The 24,995-nt window shown below is 40.9% G+C and overlaps 1 protein-coding gene across 3 annotated transcripts in view; it reads left to right on the forward strand.

Annotated features, from left to right (window-relative positions):
• The first annotated feature begins 344 nt into the window (after positions 1 to 344).
• Positions 345 to 24,995, forward strand: part of LOC124137076 (MAPK/MAK/MRK overlapping kinase-like) — a 62,935-nt gene continuing 38,284 nt past the window's right edge. For all 3 annotated transcript variants that reach the window (XM_046503222.2, XM_046503224.2, XM_046503223.2), the window contains exons 1-2: positions 345 to 533; positions 19,593 to 19,707. In XM_046503222.2, the coding sequence (XP_046359178.2) occupies positions 515 to 533; positions 19,593 to 19,707 (134 nt within the window). In that variant the 5' untranslated portion in view covers positions 345 to 514. The remainder of the gene's footprint in view (positions 534 to 19,592; positions 19,708 to 24,995) is intronic.

The raw sequence follows: 24,995 nt of genomic DNA on the forward strand, positions 1-24,995 counted from the left end.
AAGCAGTGTCTTACGAATCCCAATTAATAATACTCTAAGTTTTAATCTTTGTGTACTGTCGTCATAGCGATGTATGCAGACTTTCTTTTACAAGTACCCGTTCTCTTTGCAGACGACGTACCGCGAACGAGTCTGAACAATTAGCCAGAGTTATCCTTCCGCGCTTCAAATAGTGCGAGTTGTATCACATATGTACTGTAATCTCTAAACAAACAAATATAGCTGATGTTCTTGCTCTCCTGATTTGATTACTCTTACATTTATTGTAATCCACTTCTACGCGTAATCCCACCCAGGGCAATTAACGCGGTGTAGGAATCGGAACAGAAAGGTCAAAGGTCTTATGTTGTGACAGCCTGCTCAATGTGAATCGAACGAGTGGCAACATGGATTTATACGCCTGCTTGATATTTCGAGGATTTTAAAATGATTATATCTGTGGCGACTGTTTTTACACAATCATGAATTTAGTTTGACCATTTCTTTGTTCAATGTCACATCAAACTTCGCCCGGATGAACCTGCTGTTATCAAGTGAGTAATCAAGGCGTCCTATGCAACGGGAACACACTAAAAGCAGGAATTGCTTGTTGATACTATCACTATATGGAATTTTCTGTACTGTGGGCAACGCGTGTTGTATTGTTCTGAACGAGTGATCATGTTTACATGTTTACCAGGTTATAGGTTTTGAATGGTTGGTTATGAATTATTTCTAGTGTATAATACATATGAAATAAATACACATCTCAGTGGAATCTGATGTTTTTTAAGCAGTTAACGGTACAATTGGAATGCACGAAAATGTGGAGTTTCTCAATGTTGGTCTAGTCGTGTTCAGCTGATTATGTTTCGATTACCGATTTCCTAATATTATGAACACTTTTAACTAAATTAGGTTAATATATGTTTTGGTAAATAATGTAGAAGATGTGGGTGTGAGTGTTGTGCTGTCAGGGTGCCCTCTAATATGGCTGGTTTGTTCGTATGATCTTGTGTCCACATTTTGAAAATTAAAATGTGTTAAATGTATTTGTTTTACAAATCTATTTGAATACCATTGAACGTTGATACATATATGTAGTAAATAAAAACGACAAAACACTTTCCATGTTCATCAGAAATCTCTGCTAAAAGCATACTCAATTGTAGGATTCTGACTACATAAAAAATCATGCAAACACAGTGATATAGTTATTTGAGTTATACCACAGAGTGATGTGGATAAAAAAAAGGATGTACAGCAATAAATTGTAATACATTGTAATGTATGTAGATATCTTCAGAAGCCATCAGGACCATACATATAGATACATTGTTTTGTAAGGATTTTGTGGCTTTTATTTAATGACATATGAATAAGTTTCATTGGGATACAAGGAGATGTGTGATAAGACTGTGTTAACCCATTTTGAAAGACAAATTCTAGTTCTTCAATTATTTTGTTTGACACTTGTTTAACATTGTTTTAATCACAATTTGCATGGTAGCTGTTATACATTGAGAATATTAGATACTCAAATGTACAAAAGAAATACAATTAATTGAATAAATACATGTCATAATATCATATGTATGATAAAGTTAAGTTTAATTGTAATCTTTTTAAAATGTTCAGAATGACTTTACTCACTAAGATCTGGATTTCATGGTTATAATCATGACCTAAATTTAGGAACTGGTAATTAATTTGGGGGGCAGATGTTGTTGTGAGATTTGTCTTGACTAAGGACTGTATCATATTTTGTATCCCTTGTGGTGAGAGAATCACGGTCAAGCATGTCCTGCTTGACTGTTGATTTTGCCATCACAAGGGATAAATATTTCAAATCATCATCTGTTAAGAATCTTTGAAATTGTATTAGTTCTCATTTTATTAAAGTGTTTTTAAAGGAAACATATTTGTTTCTAAAATGTTGATTAATGTTTTGTAAACAAAAATTAAAAGTTTTGAAATTGGTAGATTAAATGAGCAACTGAGATTGTTAATCGTTGTATCATCAAAGAGGGTTAAAGTACTGTAAATTTGTAGTCCCTAATCATTCAATGTAAATTTAGGCCTTCCACAATCGTCGTATATTTGTTAGTTCTAATTGATGGCTAAAATTGTCTATAATCACTGGTGACTGAAGGGATGGTGTAAATCCTGCTGGGGAACCATGCAGGTAGTAGAAGTATTGTAAGTCGCCATGGTCCCCAGTATGGTGGCCTAACTTTGGTTGCTGGTGGTTGCTGGAGCCCATATTTAATAAATGTTTATGGTTAAATACTAGTTTTAAGTCTATATCTGTAATAATCTAGGTCTTTTACTGTCCTTTGCCAACAGGTTTTATGGTATAAATTTATGTATTAATAATGTGTAACTAGATTTAGTCATGCACTCACTCACTCACTCACTCACACACTCCTTAACTCACTCACTCACACACACACTCCTTAGTTCACAGTCCTACACATACCATCACCACTGGACATCAAATCTAACACTACATTTAGTCAGGGGTTGAGGAAATACTGAAAAGCTGACCTGTTCTGGACCTTGGTAACATTTTCAGCTCACCTATTGTACCAGTGATGATTTCACATTCATAACATATGTGAGGACTACCGATGTTAACTAACCTTATTTCATTTCTACATGACTCCCAATTAACATGTAACATTTTTGTTATTACCCTCCTAAAAAATGATAATAACATATTTCATGTTTCCCCCTTCATAAAGTTATAAAATTGGCGACCTCCCTCTTTCGCTGGGTTACCCGTGAAGATCCTGGGTAGAATAGGTCTTTAGCAACCCATGCTTGATGTAAAAGGCAATTATGCTTGTCATTAGAGGCGACTAACGGGATCGGGTGGTCAGGCTCGCTGACTTGGTTGATGCATGTTACTGATCCCAATTGCGTGGATTGATGTTCATGATGTCAATCACTGGATTGTCTGGTCCAGACTCGATTATTTACAGACCGCCGTCATATAGCTGGAATGTTGCTGAGTGCAATAAAACCAACCAACCACCTTTTTTTTTCTCTGTGTCATATTTTCATGACATAACTACATGTCTGCAATTTATTTGCCATTTATTAAATATTAGCTCGTATTACAGAGGTATGGAATTGCTGCTGGCATAGCTGTTGACATTAATAACATGGACTTGTGCATGATGGTGTCTTCAATATATTTCAGCTGATCCTATCTTTCACTGTCAACCTAAATTTAGAGTGAGCTTGCTAGTCCGGTCACATCTGCATCAAATACATATTGGACAATGGATTGAATTACATGTGACCTTGTCTTTACCAGGCAGATGCCTCCATCGATATCATTGTGTTACAACCAAATGTTTACAAAATTGCTGTTTATCATGTTAATGACAATATTATGCCATTAATTTCCACCACTGTTTTGTCTTTTACACCCACTGAAATCTGTTTCAACAGAAAATATATATTTTATTAATAGTCATAAATTTACATTTAAAAACATGCAATGTGTGTCTTTAAATGATTGAAAGATCGTAAATTATATGTTGTTGATGGCAAACAACCTAAACAAATGACTTCTAAAATTGAGCAAAATTATTGGGTCCTTGAAAACTGACACTTAATGAAATACCATGTACAATTAAAATGGAGTAATTGAAAAAAAAATGTGAGTGAAATTACTTTTTGCACTGCAGTGAGTGAGTATGGTTTTTACAAGTGCACTGGGGACATTTTTATATTATTTTGTCAGCATGGTGTGTGTGTGTGTGTGTGTGTGTGTGTGTGTGTGTGTGTGAGAGAGCCAAAAGTAAAGTATGAGAGTTACCATCATCTTAGTGCTACAATGATCGTAAGCCTATGTTAAAATATGGGAGTCACGATCACCTTAGAGCTACGATGATTGTAAGTCTATATATATTTGTTAAAGTATAGGAGCTACAATCACCTTAGCGCTATGATAATTGTAAGCCTATGTTAAAGTATGGGAGTTACAATCACCTTAGCGCTACGATAATTGTAAGCCTATGTTAAAGTATGGGAGCTACGATCACCTTAGCGCTATGATAATTGTAAGCCTATGTTAAAAGTATGGGAGCTACGATCACCTTAGCGCTACAATAATTGTAAACCTATGTTAAAAGTATGGGAGCTATGATCACCTTAGCGCTAGGATAATTGTAAGCCTATGTTAAAGTATGGGAGTTACAATCACCTTAGCGCTATAATAATTTTAAGCCTATGTTAAAGTATGGGAGTTACAATCACCTTAGCGCTACGATAATTGTAAGCCTATGTTAAAGTATGGGAGCTACGATCACCTTAGCGCTATGATAATTGTAAGCCTATGTTAAAAGTATGGGAGCTACGATCACCTTAGCGCTATGATAATTGTAAACCTATGTTAAAAGTATGGGAGCTATGATCACCTTAGCGCTAGGATAATTGTAAGCCTATGTTAAAGTATGGGAGTTACAATCACCTTAGCGCTACGATAATTGTAAGCCTATGTTAAAGTATGGGAGTTACAATCACCTTAGCGCTATGATAATTGTAAGCCTATGTTAAAGTATGGGAGCTACGATCACCTTAGCGCTATGATAATTGTAAGCCTATGTTAAAAGTATGGGAGCTACGATCACCTTAGCGCTACAATAATTGTAAACCTATGTTAAAAGTATGGGAGCTATGATCACCTTAGCGCTATGATAATTGTAAGCCTATGTTAAAGTATGGGCGCTACAATCACCGTAGCGCTACGATAATTGTAAGCCTATGTTAAAGTATGGGAGTTACAATCACCTCAGCACTACGATAATTGTAAGCCTATGTTAAAGTATGGGAGCTACGATCACCTTAGCGCTAAGACTGCTTTTTGGAACGGTCACTGGCCTGAGTGTGATGACAGATTGACAAGGTGAAATAACAAACTGTCAAGGTATGACCATATTAAGTGTATCAGTCAGGACAGGACATATATCAATACTTGGGGATCAGAAGCTGAACCATGTGTGTTCACATAGCGAGGTAGCCATCATTAACTACAAGCAACACCACTAGACAATATAGCAACATGTTTGTTTATTTATTCTGTATGTTAGTGACTTGTGGGATTAGTAGGGTGGTAGGGACATTGTTATGTTTCTCCATGCATTGTTATGTAACTAGGTCAGATGCAATTTTATTTCGACAAATATTGACAATGTTGTATTAATGATTTAATGTAGATTAAATGCCAGTACTTATTTTTTCATTTATTACTTTCTGGTACAGGAAATTTAAGACTCTTATGAATTACAACAAGGACAGTGGCGGATTAAAGATTTAGAAAAAGGGGGTGCGCATTAACCAAGTTTGTGAATTGGACCAAAATAGGAGAGGGTTGACACTGGTTGACGTCTAAGGTGGCTGTGAAAACACTGTGTGCACCTCCTGTTTTCTCCCTCCCCTCGCTCTTTCTCTCCTCCTCTCTCCATTTCCCTCCTCACTCTTTCCCCCTTATCTCCATCTCCCCCCTTCAATCTTTCTCCTTCTCTCCCTTCCCCCCTTCACTGTCTCCCCCTCTCTCCATCTCCCCCTCACTCTCTCCCCATCTCTCCATTCCCCCTTCACTCTCTCCCCATCTCTCCATCTCCCCCTTCACTCTTTCCCCCTCTCACCATCTCCCCCTCTCACCATCTCCCCCTCTCACCATCTCCCCCCTCATTCTCTCCCCTTTTCTCCATCTCCCCCCTAATTCTCTCCCCCTCTCCATCTCCCCCTTCACTCTTTCCCCCTCTCACCATCTCCCCCCTCACTCTCTCCCCCTCTCCCCCCACTCTCTCCCCCTCTCACCATCTCCCCCCTCACTCTCTCCCCCTCTCCCCATCTCTCCATTCCCCCTTCACTCTCTCCCCCTCTCACCATCTCCCCCTCTCACCTTCTCCCCCCTCACTCTCTCCCCCTCTCACCATCTCCCCCTCATTCTCTCCCCCTTTCTCCATCTCCCCCCTAATTCTCTCCCCCTCTCCATCTCCCCCTTCACTCTTTCCCCCTCTCACCATCTCCCCCCTCACTCTCTCCCCCTCTCCCCCCACTCTCTCCCCCTCTCACCATCTCCCCCCTCACTCTCACCCCCTCTCCATCTCCCCCCTTTCTCCATCTCCCCCTCATTCTCTCTCCCTTTCTCCATCCCCCCCTTCACTCTTTCCCCTTCTCTCCATCTCCCCCTCACTCTCTCCCCCTTTTTCCATCTCCCCTTCATTCTCTCTCCCTCTCTCCATTCCCCCTTCACTCTCTCCCCTTCTCACCATCTCCCCCTCACTCTCTCCCCCTCTCACCATCTCCCCCCTTCACTCTTTCCCATCTCTCCATCTCCCCTCACTCTCTCCCTCTTTCTCCATCTCCCTCTCATTCTCTCTCCCTCTCTCCATTCCCCCCTTCACTCCCTCTCCATCTCCCCCCTTCACTCCCTCTCCATCTCCCCCTCACTCTCTCTCCCTTTCTCCATCTCCCCCCTTCACTCTTTCCCCTTTTCTCCATCTCCCCCCTCACTCTCTCCCCCTCTCACCATCTCCCCCTTCACTCTTTCACCATCTCCCCCCTCACTCTCTCTCCCTTTCTCCATCTCCCCCCTTCACTCTTTCCCCTTTTCTCCATCTCCCCCCTCACTCTCTCCCCCTCTCACCATCTCCCCCTTCACTCTTTCCCCCTCTCACCATCTCCCCCCTCACTCTCTCCCCCTCTCCCCCTTCACTCTTTCCCCCTCTCACCATCTCCCCCCCTCACTCTCTCTCCCTCTCTCCATCTCCCCTTCACTCTTTCCCCTTTTCTCCATCTCCCCCCTCACTCTCTCCCCCTCTCACCATCTCCCCCTTCACTCTTTCACCATCTCCCCCCCTCACTCTCTCTCCCTTTCTCCATCTCCCCCCTTCACTCTTTCCCCTTTTCTCCATCTCCCCCCTCACTCTCTCCCCCTCTCACCATCTCCCCCTTCACTCTTTCCCCCTCTCACCATCTCCCCCCTCACTCTCTCCCCCTCTCCCCCTTCACTCTTTCCCCCTCTCACCATCTCCCCCTTCACCCTCTCTCCCTCTCACCATCTCCCCCTTCACTCTCTCCCCCTCTCACCATCTCCCCTTCACTCTTTCCCCCTCTCACCATCTCCCCCTTCACTCTCTCTCCCTCTCTCCATCTCCCCCTTCACTCTCTCTCCCTCTCACCATCTCCCCCTTCACTCTCTCCCCCTCTCACCATCTCCCCCTTCACTCTTTCCCCCTCTCTCCATCTCCCCCTTCACTCTCTCTCCCTCTCTCCATCTCCCCCTTCACTCTTTCCCCCTCTCACCATCTCCCCCCTCACTCTCTCCCCCTCTCCCCCTTCACTCTTTCCCCCTCTCACCATCTCCCCCCTCACTCTCTCTCCCTCTCTCCATCTCCCCTTCACTCTTTCCCCCTCTCACCATCTCCCCCCTCATTCTCTCTCCCTTTCTCCATCTCCCCCCTTCACTCTTTCCCATCTCTCCATCTCCCCTCACTCTCTCCCCCTTTCTCCATCTCCCCCTCATTCTCTCTCCCTCTCTCCATTCCCCCTTCACTCCCTCTCCATCTCCCCCCTCACTCTCTCTCCCTTTCTCCATCTCCCCCCTTCACTCTTTCCCCTTCTCTCCATCTCCCCCTCACTATCTCCCCCTTTCTCCATCTCCCCCTTCATTCTCTCTCCCTCTCTCCATTCCCCCTTCACTCTCTCCCCTTCTCACCATCTCCCCCCTCACTCTCTCCCCCTCTCACCATCTCCCCCTTCACTCTCTCCCCCTTTCTCCATCTCCCCCCTCACTCTCTCTCACTCTCTCCATCTCCCCCCTCACTCTCTCTCCCTTTCTCCATCTCCCCCTTCACTCTTTCCCCTTTTCTCCATCTCCCCCCTCACTCTCTCCCCCTCTCACCATCTCCCCCTTCACTCTTTCCCCCTCTCACCATCTCCCCCCTCACTCTCTCCCCCTCTCCCCCTTCACTCTTTCCCCCTCTCACCATCTCCCCCTTCACCCTCTCTCCCTCTCACCATCTCCCCCTTCACTCTCTCCCCCTCTCACCATCTCCCCTTCACTCTTTCCCCCTCTCACCATCTCCCCCTTCACTCTCTCTCCCTCTCTCCATCTCCCCCTTCACTCTCTCTCCCTCTCACCATCTCCCCCTTCACTCTCTCCCCCTCTCACCATCTCCCCCTTCACTCTTTCCCCCTCTCTCCATCTCCCCCTTCACTCTCTCTCCCTCTCTCCATCTCCCCCTTCACTCTTTCCCCCTCTCACCATCTCCCCCCTCACTCTCTCCCCCTCTCCCCCTTCACTCTTTCCCCCTCTCACCATCTCCCCCCTCACTCTCTCTCCCTCTCTCCATCTCCCCTTCACTCTTTCCCCCTCTCACCATCTCCCCCCTCATTCTCTCTCCCTTTCTCCATCTCCCCCCTTCACTCTTTCCCATCTCTCCATCTCCCCTCACTCTCTCCCCCTTTCTCCATCTCCCCCTCATTCTCTCTCCCTCTCTCCATTCCCCCTTCACTCCCTCTCCATCTCCCCCCTCACTCTCTCTCCCTTTCTCCATCTCCCCCCTTCACTCTTTCCCCTTCTCTCCATCTCCCCCTCACTATCTCCCCCTTTCTCCATCTCCCCCTTCATTCTCTCTCCCTCTCTCCATTCCCCCTTCACTCTCTCCCCTTCTCACCATCTCCCCCCTCACTCTCTCCCCCTCTCACCATCTCCCCCTTCACTCTCTCCCCCTTTCTCCATCTCCCCCCTCACTCTCTCTCACTCTCTCCATCTCCCCCCTCACTCTCTCTCCCTTTCTCCATCTCCCCCTTCACTCTTTCCCCTTCTCTCCATCTCTCCTCACTCTCTCCCCCTTTCTCCATCTCCCCCTTCATTCTCTCTCCCTCTCTCCATTCCCCCTTCACTCTCCCCTTGTCTCCATTCCTCCCTTCACTCTCTCCCCCTCTCTCCATCTCCCCCTTCACTCTTTCCCCTTCTCACCATCTCCCCCCTCACTCTCTCCCCCTCTCACCATCTCCCCCTTCACTCTCTCCCCCTTTCTCCATCTCCCCCCTCACTCTCTCTCCCTCTCTCCATCTCCCCCCTCACTCTCTCTCCCTTTCTCCATCTCCCCCTTCACTCTTTCCCCTTCTCTCCATCTCTCCTCACTCTCTCCCCCTTTCTCCATCTCCCCCTTCATTCTCTCTCCCTCTCTCCATTCCCCCTTCACTCTCCCCTTGTCTCCATTCCTCCCTTCACTCTCTCTCCCTTTCTCCATCTCCCCCTTCACTCTTTCCCCTTCTCTCCATCTCCCCTCACTCTCTCCCCCTTTCTCCATCTCCCCCTTCATTCTCTCTCCCTCTCTCCATCTCCCCCTTCACTCTCTCCCCTTCTCTCCATTCCTCCCTTCACTCTCTCCCCCTCTCTCCTTTTCCCCCCTCACTCTCTCCCCCTTTCTCCATCTCCTCCCTCACTCTTGCCCCTTCCACCACCCCCTGAACTGAACCAGGTAGTTTTTAGTGTGGATATGGTCCATTTTATGAATAAATGATAACTACGAACTGATAAAGCTGTCTACTTCCTGGTTTGAGTCCACTGCATGTATTATATGGTATTATTCAGGTTCAGATACTGCCATGCAGCCATGGATCACCTGTCTCAATATGCTGCCATCTGCTTGCAGCCTTAGAATTATGAGATAAACAGATTTTCAGGTTTTATTGAATAAATTAATTACATTGCAGCACACACTCCAATTCATTTTTAACATGTCAATCAGATTTTGCAACATGTAATTTAACATTACATGTATTTTTAATATCATATCTAGCATGTGTCTAATGTCACCTGATCATGCTTATTTGTTTGTTGTTTAACATTACACTAGCAATATTTCAGCTATATGACGGCAGTCTGTAAAAATAATTTAGCCTGAACCAGACAATCCAGTGATTGACATCACAAGCATTGATCCACACAACTTGGATACGATGACGTGCATCGACCAAGTTAGTCGCCTCTTACAACAAGCATTGTCACCTTTTATGTCAAGCATGGGTTTTGCAGACCTATTCGAACCCGTATCTTCACAGGTCTCATGCTTATTTAGCAGTTTACACAAAGACAGTGAGACGGTGGTTGTTGTACTTTGTATGGAACTGTGGAACATTAAGATTTTCTTTTTACCAAGTAATGTATATGCTGAATGAATTACTTGTTTTGCGACTTTAGCCAATAGACCAAAGTAAGGGACTGGTCATTTATTGTGGGTGTTTGTATGTTTTTGGCACATATTGAAAATATGATCATCTTTTTAATATTCAGGAACTTAAACTTTGAATTGCCAACTTGTTACATGAAATGATGTCAATAAACCCACTGTTATTATATATGTGTTTCTTTAAGAAATACATAGTAAATGTCAAAGTTATTTGAGTCAGCACTTTCCACAAGAGTTGGTCAGTTGTATCCCTTGTGCATGCTAGAAACCTATGGTGAGAAACCACTACATCTGGCTAGAGGAAAGAGGCAAATTGCCTTGGTTGACTTTCTAGGTTTGTCAGCACCATATCAGTTCTCATGACTTTAACATCTAAGACCTGCATCACTCCAAGCTGTCCTCCATTCCAAGCTGATATGCCATGATATAACCGAAATACTGTTCCAAGCAGCTTTAAATCACTCACTCACTCACCCATTCACTCACTTTCATGGCTGTGACTGTCAGATTACAGAGATAATTGTCTCACTCACTCACTCACTCACTCACTCACTCACTCACTCACTCACTCACTCACTATCAGGGCTGTGACTGTCAGATTACAGAGATAATTGTTCAGACGGATTATATAATTATTATAAGTTTATTAAGTATACTCCCAGAAATAGTTTACAATGTTTATAAAACCTGCAGAACTTCTGCCTCATAGAAAATCATCTAAAAGGTTTTTCCTTCCTTTTGAATTTTTTACTGCATGTTTGTTCATGGAGGTTGTGTGTACTTGAAATGACACTCTCCTTTCGGAGAGAAATGGGCAGGCTTATAAGACAGTTGTGACGCAATCAAGACAGGTTTATTATATATTGGCAGTAAGTATTACCAATGAGGAGGGGTCTATATATCAAACTACCACTTCTGTTATGACTTGTGCCAGTGCTTGTAGACACTGCTTTGTACGCAGGTGATCAGGCTGTGAATAGACACTATCACCCCTTCTGTATGTACAGACCTGGGGGGGGGCATACCACGGTCTCGCATATCAAGGGAGGATATGGATCTGTCTTTGTGGGTTTTTGGTATAAGTTGGTTGGTTGGTTTGATGTTTAATGCCGCACCTGGCAATATTCCAGCTATATGACGGCGGTCTGTAAATAATCGAGTCTGTCCTACATTGCTAAACAATGGTAATCACTACTTAGTTTGTTTGTTCTTTAACGTCGCACAATATTCGAGCTATATGAAGGCGGTCTGTAAATAATCAAATCTAGACCAGACATTCCAGTGATTGATATCATGCAATTGGATCGATGACATGCATCAACCAAGTCAGCGAGCCTGACCACCTGATCACGTTAGTCACCTTTTACGACAAGCATAGTCACCTTTTACGGCAAGCATGGGTTGCTGAAGACCTATTCTACCCCGGAATCTTCACAGGTCTTTTGGTATAAGTGGATGTGGTAATAATTACAGCTTTATACCATGCTGTGAGGAGTGAGGAATATGGTCTCCAACCAAGGGTGTAAAAGGGAAACAACACTCTAACTCTCAGTTGTCTAGCCGGCGCTGTTTTAATTAACCCGCATAATCACCAGATGCTTATTAGTGTCAGCAACCCAACAAAGTAGACTCTGGACCAGCAAATCCAGATGTTTGGATGATTATATACTATAACCTTTCACCTTGCAAATTCCTCTGCGTGTGTAAATGTTTACAATTATGTAGTTTAGTATATAGCAAATATGTGTACGTATTATTTTTTGCAACAATGAAGTTCAGTTCATATACTCAAAACAGCAGCGACCCCTTATTTTTCAGGCAAATTGCGTATGATACAACAATTACTCCCTTGTTGTCATCCATATTCCATGGTTTAAACCTACACCTGTGTAGTTGTCATTCACTTGATGCTCAGTTAATGACTTTATTACAGGTGTAATTAGTGGTGGGACCACTCAGATTACCTGACAAAGACTATGAAAAATTACTCAATAACGTTCACCCCTGCCTGTGAGGTTGTCAAGGATATATAGCAGTCAGTGGTTCACGTTTGGCATTTCTCATGTCTGGGGTCTAAGAATGTGTTATAAATCCAGGTCTGATATGGTGAATGTATTACATGTTATGTAGTATGCTCGTGTGAGCGCAGCAAGAGAGGAATGGTTGGTTGATTTGCCGAAAAACATCAACCAAAGAGTTAACCGTTAATACCTTTTTTTTTATTAATCACTGTTATCTTACGCAGTGGATTTGTCAACAGTAAGTGTTTATAGATCATATCAGTGCTTGAAGTGCCAATGTAAAAAACAACATACTTTTTTCAAAGGATTAGCCGATAATACGTTGACTGACTGCTCATTGTCATCTAACTCAATGGATTTTGAACCGTGGACATCATGAACACAGTTCAGCTGACCAATGAGACTTAACACCAGTACCTGAAACAGTTACCTGATCAGTAGAGAGACGAACACAGATGATAATATCCCCCCAAAAACGCTATATATATGTTAAAATATTAGATTGTTACAAAGATGTGACATAGACAGATTTCTTTGTACAGCTACTGATTTATGGGATGTTGTACCATTATGTGGATATTTACAGATACATTCTTGGAATAGGGTAACTGCCTGATATGATACAATAACTTTTGTCAGTTGTAATTACGACATTTGGATTTTGTTTTCATTCATTTGCTGCAGCAAAAACGTTGACAGAACAAATTTTTCCATATGTAACAAAAATATTTAGTAATAGCAATAGTTATTCCAAAGTGCTACGCTTATGGGTATTATTATTTTAAATATATATAACAAAAGCTGCTACTAAAATACCCCGATATTGGAAACTATTATTTCTGGCTTAGTTTGCGAGAAAATACATATGGTTATCTTAATTTCTGCATATAAAACAATGCCTAACGGAATTGTAAATCATAATGTCTAGTGATATATCATCTCAAATTTCACATTTTTATTGAAAAAGTTTGTTATCACTTGTTGGTTTACTTGAATTCGCTGAAAGGAAAACCAGTCAAGATGATAGTCCATAATAAGCAAATTTTGAATCTGCACAGGATAAGCCGATCTATTTTTCAATACTTTCATAGTTAGAGTGTTATTTCCCTTTAATTTCAAGACTGAAATTAATAAGCACCACAACAGTGTACGTTCATGAATGGAAATGTGCTTGTAGTAAAGGAAAGCATTGTGTTTTTGTTTTGTTTCTTTTTGAAATTTTTTTCCCAATTTGATTTACATTAATGTACAGTAAATGTGTTGATCTCCATTTACTGCTTCATCCCGACCCAGGAATGAAATATTGGTTATGATATCCAGACCTAGGTGTGATATATTAGTTTTATCATCCAGACCTAGGTTTTATTTCTTTGTTTGTTTGTTGTTTAACACCGCACTCAGCAATATTCCAGCTATATGACAGCGGTCTGTAAATAACTGAGTCTGGACCAGACAATCCAGTGATTGACATCATGAGCATCGAGCAATTGGTAAACGATGACATGCATCAACCAAGTCACCGAGTCTGACCACCCAATCACCTTAGTTGCCTCTTTCGGCAAGTATACTTGTCTTTGACAAGTTCTGATGTCTTGTTTTATCATCCAGATGAAGTTGTGATATCTTGTTATATCATCCAGATCAAGATGTGATGTCTTGTTTTATCATCCAGATGAAGTTGTGATGTCTTGTTATATCATCCAGATGAAGTTGTAATGTCTTGTTATATCATCCAGATGAAGATGTAATGTCTGGTTATATCATCCAGATGAAGATGTGATGTCTTGTTTTATCATCCAGATCAAGATGTGATGTCTTGTTTTATCATCCAGATGAAGTTGTGATGTCTTGTTATATCATCCAGATGAAGTTGTAATGTCTTGTTATATCATCCAGATGAAGTTGTGATGTCTTGTTTTATCATCCAGATGAAGATGTAATGTCTTGTTTTATCATCCAGATGAAGTTGTAATGGGTTGTTATATCATCCAGATGAAGATGTAATGTCTGGTTATATCATCCAGATGAAGATGTGATGTCTTGTTTTATCATCCAGATCAAGATGTGATGTCTTGTTATATCATCCAGATGAAGTTGTGGTTACAGTTTAACTTATTATTGACCTGTTTAGTAACAGCTGTGTATGTCTGATTGCAATAAATATTACAAAATGTTCATCTCTACATTAATGGGAAATATTAATTTCGAAAATATAGATTTCTTGATTTATTAGTTTTGGAAATGAAAGAAAAATAGATTGTAGCCGTCAGTAAATCATTGTGTAGTTGATGTGAGTGAATGAGTATGGTTTTACGCCGCTTTTAGCAATATTCCGGCAATATCACAGCGGGGGACACCAGAAATGGGTTTCACACATTGTGCCCATGTCGAGAATCGAACCCGGGTCTTCAGCGTGACGAACGAATGCTTTAACCACTAGGCTACCTGACCGCCCCCTAGTTGATGTATTAATGCTAAAAAGGATGAGGCATTTAGTATTTTTAAGTAGATTCAAATTCAAATTGATGATAATAACACTTATAACTGCAGCTGTTCACATTCTGTAAGAAGGATTGGATATAAAATAGTAGGTTGTTGATACTAGTAGTGATGACAATGACCCTACAATAATTACACTCACTCAATCTCACGGAAGTATCGTAAGTCTCCATGGTCCCCAGTATGGTGGCCTAACTTTGGTTGCTGGTGATCTATAACCCATATTTAATCAATGTTTATGGTTAAATACTAGTTTTAAGTCTATATCTGTAATTATCTAGGTCTTTTACTGTCCTTTGCCAACAGATTTTATGGTATAAATTTATGTATTAATAATGTGTAACTAGATTTAGTCACGATATGGCTATAATATTGATTATGTGATTAATTTTCACTCTCACTCACTCACTCACTCACTCACTCACTCACTCCTTAACTCACTCACTCACTCACTCACTCCTTAGTTCACAGTCCTACACATACCATCACCACTGGACATCAAATCTAACACCACATGTAGTCAGGGGTTGAGGAAATACTCAAAAGCTGAACTGTTCTGGACCTTGGTATCATTATCAGCTCACCTATTGTACCAGTGATGATTTCACGTTCATAACATACGTGCATAATGTCATAATACTTTTAATAGGGGGACGGTGGAGTAGCCGAGTGGTTAAAGTGTTCACTTATTTCACCAAGGACCAGGATCGATTCCCGACTTGGGTACAATGTGTGAAGCCCATTTCTGTGTCCCCTGCGGTGATATTGCTGGAATATTGTTAAAAGCTGCGCAGAACCATACTCACTTACTTACTTTGTATAAGGTTGAAACGTCTTTGCACCTAAATTGTATTTCGTCTGTACAAAAAGGCCTGTGGCCTACAAGTACTGAATAAAGTGAAGTGAAGTGAAACGTCTTTATAATTCAGGGACCGCCTCCATGGTCTAGTGGTAGAGCATCCGCCCAGAGAGAGGAAGGTCCGCGGTTCGATCCCCGGCCGCGTCATACCAAAAGACGTTAAAAAATGGTACTTGTTGTTACCCTGTCTGGCGCTCGGCATTAAGGGGCTCAAACAAGGACTGGTCGGCTCGGAGTCAGTATACTGTGTCTGAGTGGGGTATTCATGTTAAACTGCAGCATTGTATCTCAGTGAGCTAGCACTATAAATCGGCATCAGTCCGGACTGGTGCAAGCAGCCACACAAACACACATACGTACATGCACGTCGCTATATAAGTGCAATAATCTTGGACGCGACGTTAAACCCCATTTCACCTCACCTCACCTTATAGTTCAGGTGAGCTACAGAGTCTTGTGGCTCTATACAAGTGTTTGGCTCTTCCTACCATGAATAAAGTATAGAACCCGATACTTCAGAGGTTTAAGATCAACAGAGAAGTGGTAGTGTTGGTTAACCGTCTATATTTAGTGTTGAGCTATCACAACTTGGTCTTTCCGGCGCAATCTCTTCATTAATCCGTCATGAACCTCAGACCACATACATGCATTACTTCATTACTCCTGTATCTATACAGCCTAGTCCTTTAAGCGAGATCAATATTTCCCTTTGGTTTAAATACATATTTACCCTTCTAATTATTTAATCATTAGCTCGAGCAAATTTGAAAAAAACCCAGTGTACTATGAAATAATATATGTCGTAGCTATATTTTGACTGTGAATGTTGTTCAGCTAACAGACACCACATGATGTCCATATTGCAGTCAGCAATATACCGCACATATCATGGCAGCCTATAAATAATCAATCTGGTGTTAGGGGAGGGTCACCAAAACATATGACACACTTGAGGGGAGGGTTATAGAACATAATACAGAAAAATCATGAAAGCATGGACATTTCATAATGTCTCCCCTCAAATAAATGTCCAGTCTGTAAGTATTACAAGCATATGTTACTGGAGACAAGCTCCAGCCCATGTCTGAACAGGGTCAATATATTCTACCCCTCTTTTGATAGGGATGTTTTTAATCTTTCTTTAATATGTCAAGTGTATATTTTATCAGAATGACATATCTGCTTATCCAATCAAAGTTGAGTAGCATTTATGACCTTTTTCCTTGATTTAATTCAGAATTTGGTAAAGAGGAATCGGATCAAGTTTTATACACCACTTACTTCCTGTTTATAAGGATTGTATATACTCCAACAGAATATACCAGCTATTTCATGGCAGCCTGTGAATATAGTGGTTGATATTACGTGGGGGTGGTTGATATTACGTGGGGGTAGGATGCAATCAACCAATCACCAAGCCAGTTGTCACCAGGACTGGCATTTTAGCATAAGATAAAGCAGTTCAATTGTATCAAGAAGTGTCATGTTCCCAGTATGCTGTTACTGCTATATCCCTACACAGACTGCTTTTGTTTCTTATGCCAGTCATAAATATAAGTACAAATTGTCCCACTATTATTCAGCAAGTCCTTGTTTGGCAAGAAAACACTGAAAGAATTGTGTATATTACCACACTTCCATGTATATCTTGTGTACACCCAAGCATAATGTGCACCTCCCATTCATGGGTAAATTTTGGGGAATTATGCTATTCCATATACAATGTACATGTATAGTGCGCAGTCAAAGACTGCATTGTATAACTTCAGGTTAACGAACAGGAAATAACCAACTTAGTCAATGAAAATGTGAAATTAGCAATAAAACACTAGACATGCTAATTTACAGTTTCAATTGTATTTATTGTATGCAAGACATTGTTTTATGTGCAGAGATTAAGATTGGTAAAATATATCTGTAAATAATCACACACATAGTCTCAAGGATTTAGCGGTGAGTGAAATACTCAATATAAGATTGAAAATAACTTGAATGCAATGGTGGGAAGAACAGTTGATTTCAATACATCTATATTTACTGGGTATCTACATTTCACACAGCCCTGTGAAGATCCGGGTTAATGCATGTCATATCCCAATAGTGTAAATTGATGCTTATTTTGTCAATCACTGGATTGTCTGGAGCAGGCTCGATTATTTACAGATCGCCGCCATATAGCTGGAATATTACTGAGTGCGTCGTTAGACAACAAACAAACAAAAACAACATGTCACTCTGTGCTAGGACCAAGGTGGTGCTGTGTGGCCTAGGTAACCGTTTTGGATGTTCCCCACTTTCTATAGATAGGTATACAGAACAAATCTCCATAGTCTCAAAATTAATTATCAATGTGGTTGATATGGCAACACAGAGGGAGTACAACCTCGAAAGAAATGCTAGATAATCAGCTTCATACTCCCTAAACAAGCTATAATTGAACAGCAGGGTTGTTAAGTTTCATGTCCTAGGTATAACATCAGCAAAGAGGTAAGAAATACACTGCAGCTGCTGTTGGAGAAAGTTGAGTCCAAAGTTTACTTGTTTGTCACAGAGACAAATGAACAATTGTGGTTAATTTTTTTGGGTTATTCCAGTACCCATGCTATCAACATGATAAGTATTATGATAACATATTGCGATGATAATTTATCGATAACATTAAAAATGTAAATTTATAGGAACTGTCTGCCTTTCCATCCACCTGGCGGTTTCCATGGCGATTTTATAATGGATATGGTCAGTAGGACTGCATGGTATTACCCCTCACAACTGTGTTATCGTTCCCAGCATCTAGGGAAAACTTGATGTATAGTGCGAGTTTATTCTTTAAACATGAAGGGTGAAGAAGACATCCCATACCTGTATGTCAATGGCAATATATTGCAATACTTATCACAATACAGACCTAAGTATCGCAGTATATTGCAATACAAAATGCCTGGCAAAACACCCCCTAAATTGTTTAGAATGTTGTGTTAATTGTTGCAACCGGCAGTCCCATCTTTTTTTTTCAAGTCAATTAAACTGCCTTTTTTTCTCTCATGTTTAATATGTCAATCTAGCAGTTAAAGACTTTGCAACTATGCAGAGACAATGGAACAAATTTCAAGAAAGCGTACCCAAAGCTTTCTATTTCAAGGAGAAAAATCCAAATACAAACTTGATGATGCACCTTTATCATGTGAATATATGGGCCCACAGTGTTACACAAAGTCCAACATATCTGTTATTGTAACAAAGAACTCTGACTGTTACGGACAATATACACCATCTTTTCATTACTCCACTCCTCATGGGTTAAACGCCTGTTGTGACAAGCATGAGATATTGTGTACCCATTCTTCTCCAGAATCCCACTCTGGATGATTAATCATGGATAAACCTGAAACATCTGAAGAATAATGCCTTAAAAGTCATATCCAAGTTCCCCCCAATAAATGTTTGCTGAATATCATGAAAAAATGTGTTGAAGAATGAAATTGTTTGTATCCCATTCCACAGAAAAAAATGTGTTGCGAGAAAGAACTAAATTGTTCATCGTATCCATTCACAAACGAATATGTGTGTGTTGAAGTTTAAACTGAAAACATATTGTATCTCTAGCTAATATCCCCCTGTCCCTCCCCCTGAGTATTACATGTTTGTTTGTTTGTTGTTTAATGCCGCACTCAGCAATATTCAAGCTATATGACGCGGTCTGTAAATAATTGAGTCTGGATCAGACAATACAGTAATTGTCATCATGAGCATCGATCCACGGAAATGGGATACGATGACATGTATCAACCAAGTCAGCGAGCCTGATCACCCATGTAATTTGTGAGTGAGTGAGCATGTTTTACGTTACTTTTAGCAATATTCCAGCAATATCATGGTGGGGGGACACCAGAAATTCACACATTGTACCCATGGCCAGACTACCCCACCACCCCTGGTCTGTGATATACGGTTCCATATATGACATACTGTTTGCATCCTGTGAAATTAATCTGTTTAATTTGACTGTTTCAGAATACAGGATATTAGGCAAAAAAGGTGAAGGTACCTTTTCTGATGTACTCAAGTGCCAAAATACCAAAGATGGGACGTATGTTGCGTGTAAAAAGATGAAGCAGACATATGAAAGGTACGTAATTACATTTACCACTGTTCACATCAGCAGGAGGACTTTCAACATGTAATGGGGGCGGTCCGGTAGCCTAGTGGTTAAAGCATTCGCTCGTCACGCCGAAGACCCGGGTTTGAATCCTGACATGGGTACAATGTGTGAAGCCCATTTCTGGTGTCCCCCGCCGTGATATTGCTGGAATATTGCTAAAAGCGGTGTAAAACCATACTCACTCACTCAACATGTAATGTTTATTTAAGTTGTTTTTCTCGATTTTACCTGGCTTAATTCACATGAAAGTGGCTTTAAGTACTGAGGCGACCCGGCTTTTCAAATGTCATTAACATTACATTGATTTAAGAATAAGACCAAGCACTACTGAGTACTTGATGCATACGACTAAACTATCGATTTCTCCAGTCTTGAACGTGTTGAAGAGCCAATTCATTAGTGTTGGCCTCTCCTGGTAGAGGTATGTTGTTTGTACTTGTTTGTAGTTCATACTTTGGTACTTCAGTTGCTCTGTCAAAGAACCTTCTAGGAGATATTTGCTGCAAATTAGATTACATCACAATGCTTTGCAGACCATTGTGACATCATGGGTTACCATAACATCACAGTCAAATGACATCACTTATCTCCCTGCCACTTAAGCCTGTCAGCTGTTCTTTTTGCACACAAAAACACTGCTTTTTACTGATTAGGAACTAAACAGTTGGAAGGATGATAAATAGCAGCCTCAGAGTTATAAACTTTCATCGACCCGTGTTGATATATTTTATATCAAAGGATACTCAGTTAAGATGCTCTATATGTTGAATATTTCCATATAATTGAATATCAAACCTCCATCTTGTACAAAATATCAAGGATAAATGTGATGATATTCATCGTAGTGAGTCTCAATGTAAAATGATATACCTTGATTTTATCTTGAAAACTGTGCAATGATACCACAAAAACATACATAGATATTGATCAGGCATGATGAGGGTGACCTGTCACTCAAGCCATTACTCTGGCACATTATACAATGCCTAATCCCATACAGCACATTATCGGCCAGGATAAACATTAGTTATGGCATATCTATTACAGTATTCAATTTAGTTTGTTTGTCCTCCGAGATAATACAAACCTCTTCTTCATATATAATGATCTAAACCCCAAAGTGTTATGAACCCATAATTAACTATTGAGATAATCTGTGGCACTAAATCTATGATCTTCCTACGAGGGAATATCGTCTTACTAGCATGTACCAAGCACCTGCTACTATAGTGCTCCTGATCAGGTTCATTGTCACACATTGTAATCTTGGTAACCTAATTTCCCCTCTTGACATGTAGTCTTTCATTACTCCAGATCTGAAATGGTTGCGACAGTATTACCCCTACACAATCAACTTATATGGCCAACGTACAACAAGCCTTTCAGCTAGTTGAATTAGGGTCAGACTTCGTTCATAACTTGTTTGAAAAGGACTTTCCGTTTGGACTGTCTTGATAAGCAAGTGCTGTAAATCGAAGCCCAGTTTGAATCGGCCCCAGAGCTTTCTGGTGTATACAGTGGGTCATGTGTGACACTGGCAGTGTGTCATGTGGTGTAAGTTCTTGTACACATTATGCCATGACTTCTATCGTGTATTCATGCAAGAATTGTATGTGTATCCTGCGTGTCATAAGACAAATTTTGCGGGGTGAAATCACTACTAAATTGTACCAAAAAGTTAGTTATTTAGTCAAAGGATAAACCTATCTTTTTTAAGATTAATATGAGAATGTTGACTCACTGTAAGTAAGTTTTGCTCAACCAGTGAAAATATATAACAAGATACTTTTGTTTGAGCCATGTCTGTATTTATTTTTATTTATTTTGTTCCTGAATTCAAACTGTCAATGCGAGAGAATAACCTGTCTTGAATATATGCGGAAACAGTGATGACAACAGGTGTTCGTGAAAAGTGTAAGCGCATCCCTTAGCGCCTACCCATTCTCATTAAAATCAGACCTTAGTTCTCGCTACCGCTAAACAAAGATCTGAAGACATCCCATTAGGGGTCACATCAGAACGACCTTTCATCTGACCAATCAGAGCGTCGCTTACCAGATTATGAAAGTGACAGTCGGAATGTGATTTCTAATCATACAACCTCGAAGACTTTAACACAGGGTATTCTGAACGATGGTTATGGGTTTAACGACTGAATCCTTACAATCTAGACCATCTATTAGCCATTGCAGAATGTTCTTTTGTTCAGGTTTCAAATTTGTAATTGATAATTTGTCAAAATATGTTGTGAAGTGTAGTCACCAATTTGAAATTTGTGCCGTAAAGCATAAGAAAGCTGCCTTCTGACTGGTCATTCCATTGGTCGGTCAAAGTTCGCGCGAGGTCAGTCTGACGTGACCCGTAATGGGATGTCCTCAGATCTTTGTTTAGTGGTAGCGAGAACTAAGATCTGATTTTAATGAGATTGAGCACCTACCACTCATACAGTGATAATTGAAAAAGTAATTGGCAGCTGGTAAGACAGTGTGAAAACTCCATATTAAGGTCATTGTCTGGAACAGCATAGTGCATGTTGACAAGCGATTTGTCATTTAGTCATTTTTTCAGACTGTTTACCATAAATTGTCTGTTAAAGGCTGAACGAGTTAAAGGTCATCATCAAGTCATACCTAAAGGCTGGAAGACCTACAGTAACATGTGACCTAAATATGTCACATGTTATGAATGTTATGGAAGAGTCTGTGCACATGTTTCTACTCACTGCTACGAATTCCGATTTTTAGGTGAATTCATACAAGTTGTTCTTCAGATGATTTTGAGTTGAGTACTTTTGACAGGAAGTCTTAACTTTTTCTCTCAGTAATAGTTTTTGGTGGTACAAAATACAAAGTAGGATGCCTTGTGCTTATTCATGATGGGAGTTTCCTTGTTAGAATCAAAACTAAGTGGTTGAGTGAAGAACGTCTGACATGGACTGTACCTGTTTCAATTTAATGAGTTTCAATCATTCCAAAATCCATATTATTTTGTGTCTAATTGGACTCATACTAATTTGTGACCTGTTAAGATCCGGGATAGAATAGGTCTTCAGCAACCCATGCTTGCCGTAAAAGGGATCGGGTGGACAAGCTCGCTGACTTGGTTGATGCATGTCATCGATCACAATTACGTGTATTGATACTCATGATATCAATCACTGGATTGTCTGGTCCAGATTTGATTATTTACAGACCGCCTTCATATAGCTGAAATATTGCTGAGTGCGGCGTAAAACAACGAAACAACAACAACAACAACATACTATGTAATAGGATACAAATAATTTCAATCACTGGTTTGTGTGGTCCAGATTCAATTATTTACAGGCCACTGTAATAAAACTGGAGTGCTGTGACTATGATGTTAGACAACAAACAAACAACACTGTAAACATAATTGTCTGAGAGGAATTTTGTATTATATTTGTACATATTTGAGTGATCTCTAAAAACAGAGTTCCCAGACCAATTATGACTGTTACAGACGGGACGTGAAGCATGAATGTTTGGTAAGATACAGTGCAGGAGTTACTGAGTGCCAATAATGTGTTATTTGGCAACTAAAGAAGGGGTAGACCCATGCTTGCTGTAAAAGGCGATTATGCTTCTCGTCATAGGCGACTAATGGGATCGGGTGGTCAGGCTCGCTGACTTGGTTGATGCATGTCATCGTATCACAATTGCGTGGATTGATGCTCATGATGACAACCACTGGACTGTCTGGTCCAGACTCGATTATTTACAGACCACCATCATATAGCTAGAATATTGCTGTGTGCGGCGTTAAACAACAAACAAACAAACACTGTTTCTTTCAGTGAATAATCCTATTAAATCATTGCATGATGTGAATGTATAGAGAGATAATATGTGTTGCTTATTGATTGATATGTGTGGTAGCCTGGCTCGTAGACTTATTCTCCATGCAGAGCAAGGGCACGGTTCACCCAGTCTTCTATGGTGCCGCAATTCTCAGTGCAGAGTTGCATGTTTTAGGCAGACCAGAAACCTATGATCAAGATTTGAATCCCAGATTCACCCTGATCAATGTTTCTAGGTATGTCAGCACCATACAAACCTAGTGGTTAAAGCGTTGGCTCGTCACGCCAAAGACCTGGGTTTGATTCCCCACATGGGTACAATGTGTGAAGCCCATTTTCCGGTGTCCCGCTGGAATATTGCTAAAAGCAATGAGTATGGAGTGAGTATGGTTTTTACGCTGCTTTTAGCAATATTCCAGCAATATCACGGCGGGGGACACCAGAAATGGGCTTCACACATTGTACCGATGTCGGGAATCGAACTCGGGTCTTTGGCGTGACGAGCGAACGCTTTAACCACTAGGCTACCCGACCGCCCCCTGTCCAATTGGAATTAATTGACAACAGTCTTACCATGTTTACATGTTGGCAGTGCTTGATTCAGTGAGAATGTGTTGAGAGTTTGTTTTTATTTGTAATGTAAACAGATCCTGTCATCAGCTCATTGATTCCATGTCCCAGATGATCAAGATGGCTTTTTATCATGCAATGAAGGAATTAAACAACTCAAGCGTCAATATCTCCGCAACTGATCTGGGGAACAGGTCAAACCAGATCAGTACCTACACTACCAAAAAAACGTTTGGGATCACGATTCGTTCATATTACTATAGTTAATCTGTCATGCCGTGACTGGGTAGCTATAGTAATGTGAAAGAATTGGGTGATCCTTAACATGTTTTTAGTAGTATATGTAGGAGATGAGGTGCAGGGAGCTGAACAGCTCTGCCAACTCTTGCTCAGCTCTTGTTATGATATCACTGCAACTGTTGTTTTCATCTTGAGTGAGTGAGTGAGTTAAGTTTTATGCTGCATTTTGGACTATTCCTACATATCACAGCAACAGATGCCCAAAATGGGCTTCAGATTTGGGGAATGGACCCCAAACCTTCTGGGCATAGTGAATTACCCCAATGCACCTGTTCCCATAAGAGACTGATATCAATAATTATTTGTTGATGCCAGGTAACTTTTGATGCCAGGTAACTTTTGATCAGTATCACATTGGACATAGTTACAGGACAAAGGGAGAGCTTAATAGGATAACAAGATCCTAACTGAGAAACTTAAAATGTTGACTAGGGTACAGTCAAAATGTATAAATATATCGCTAAAAAGTTACTTTAATTGACTCACATCAAACAAATAGTGTGATTGTCATGCCATGTTCATCCATCATTTGTCATCTTAATGAACATCAAGAAGGAAACTGCAG

The sequence above is a fragment of the Haliotis rufescens genome, unplaced genomic scaffold, assembly GCF_023055435.1.
Source record: "Haliotis rufescens isolate VD_foot unplaced genomic scaffold, xgHalRufe1.0.p SCAF_3, whole genome shotgun sequence".
NCBI lineage: Eukaryota > Metazoa > Mollusca > Gastropoda > Lepetellida > Haliotidae > Haliotis > Haliotis rufescens.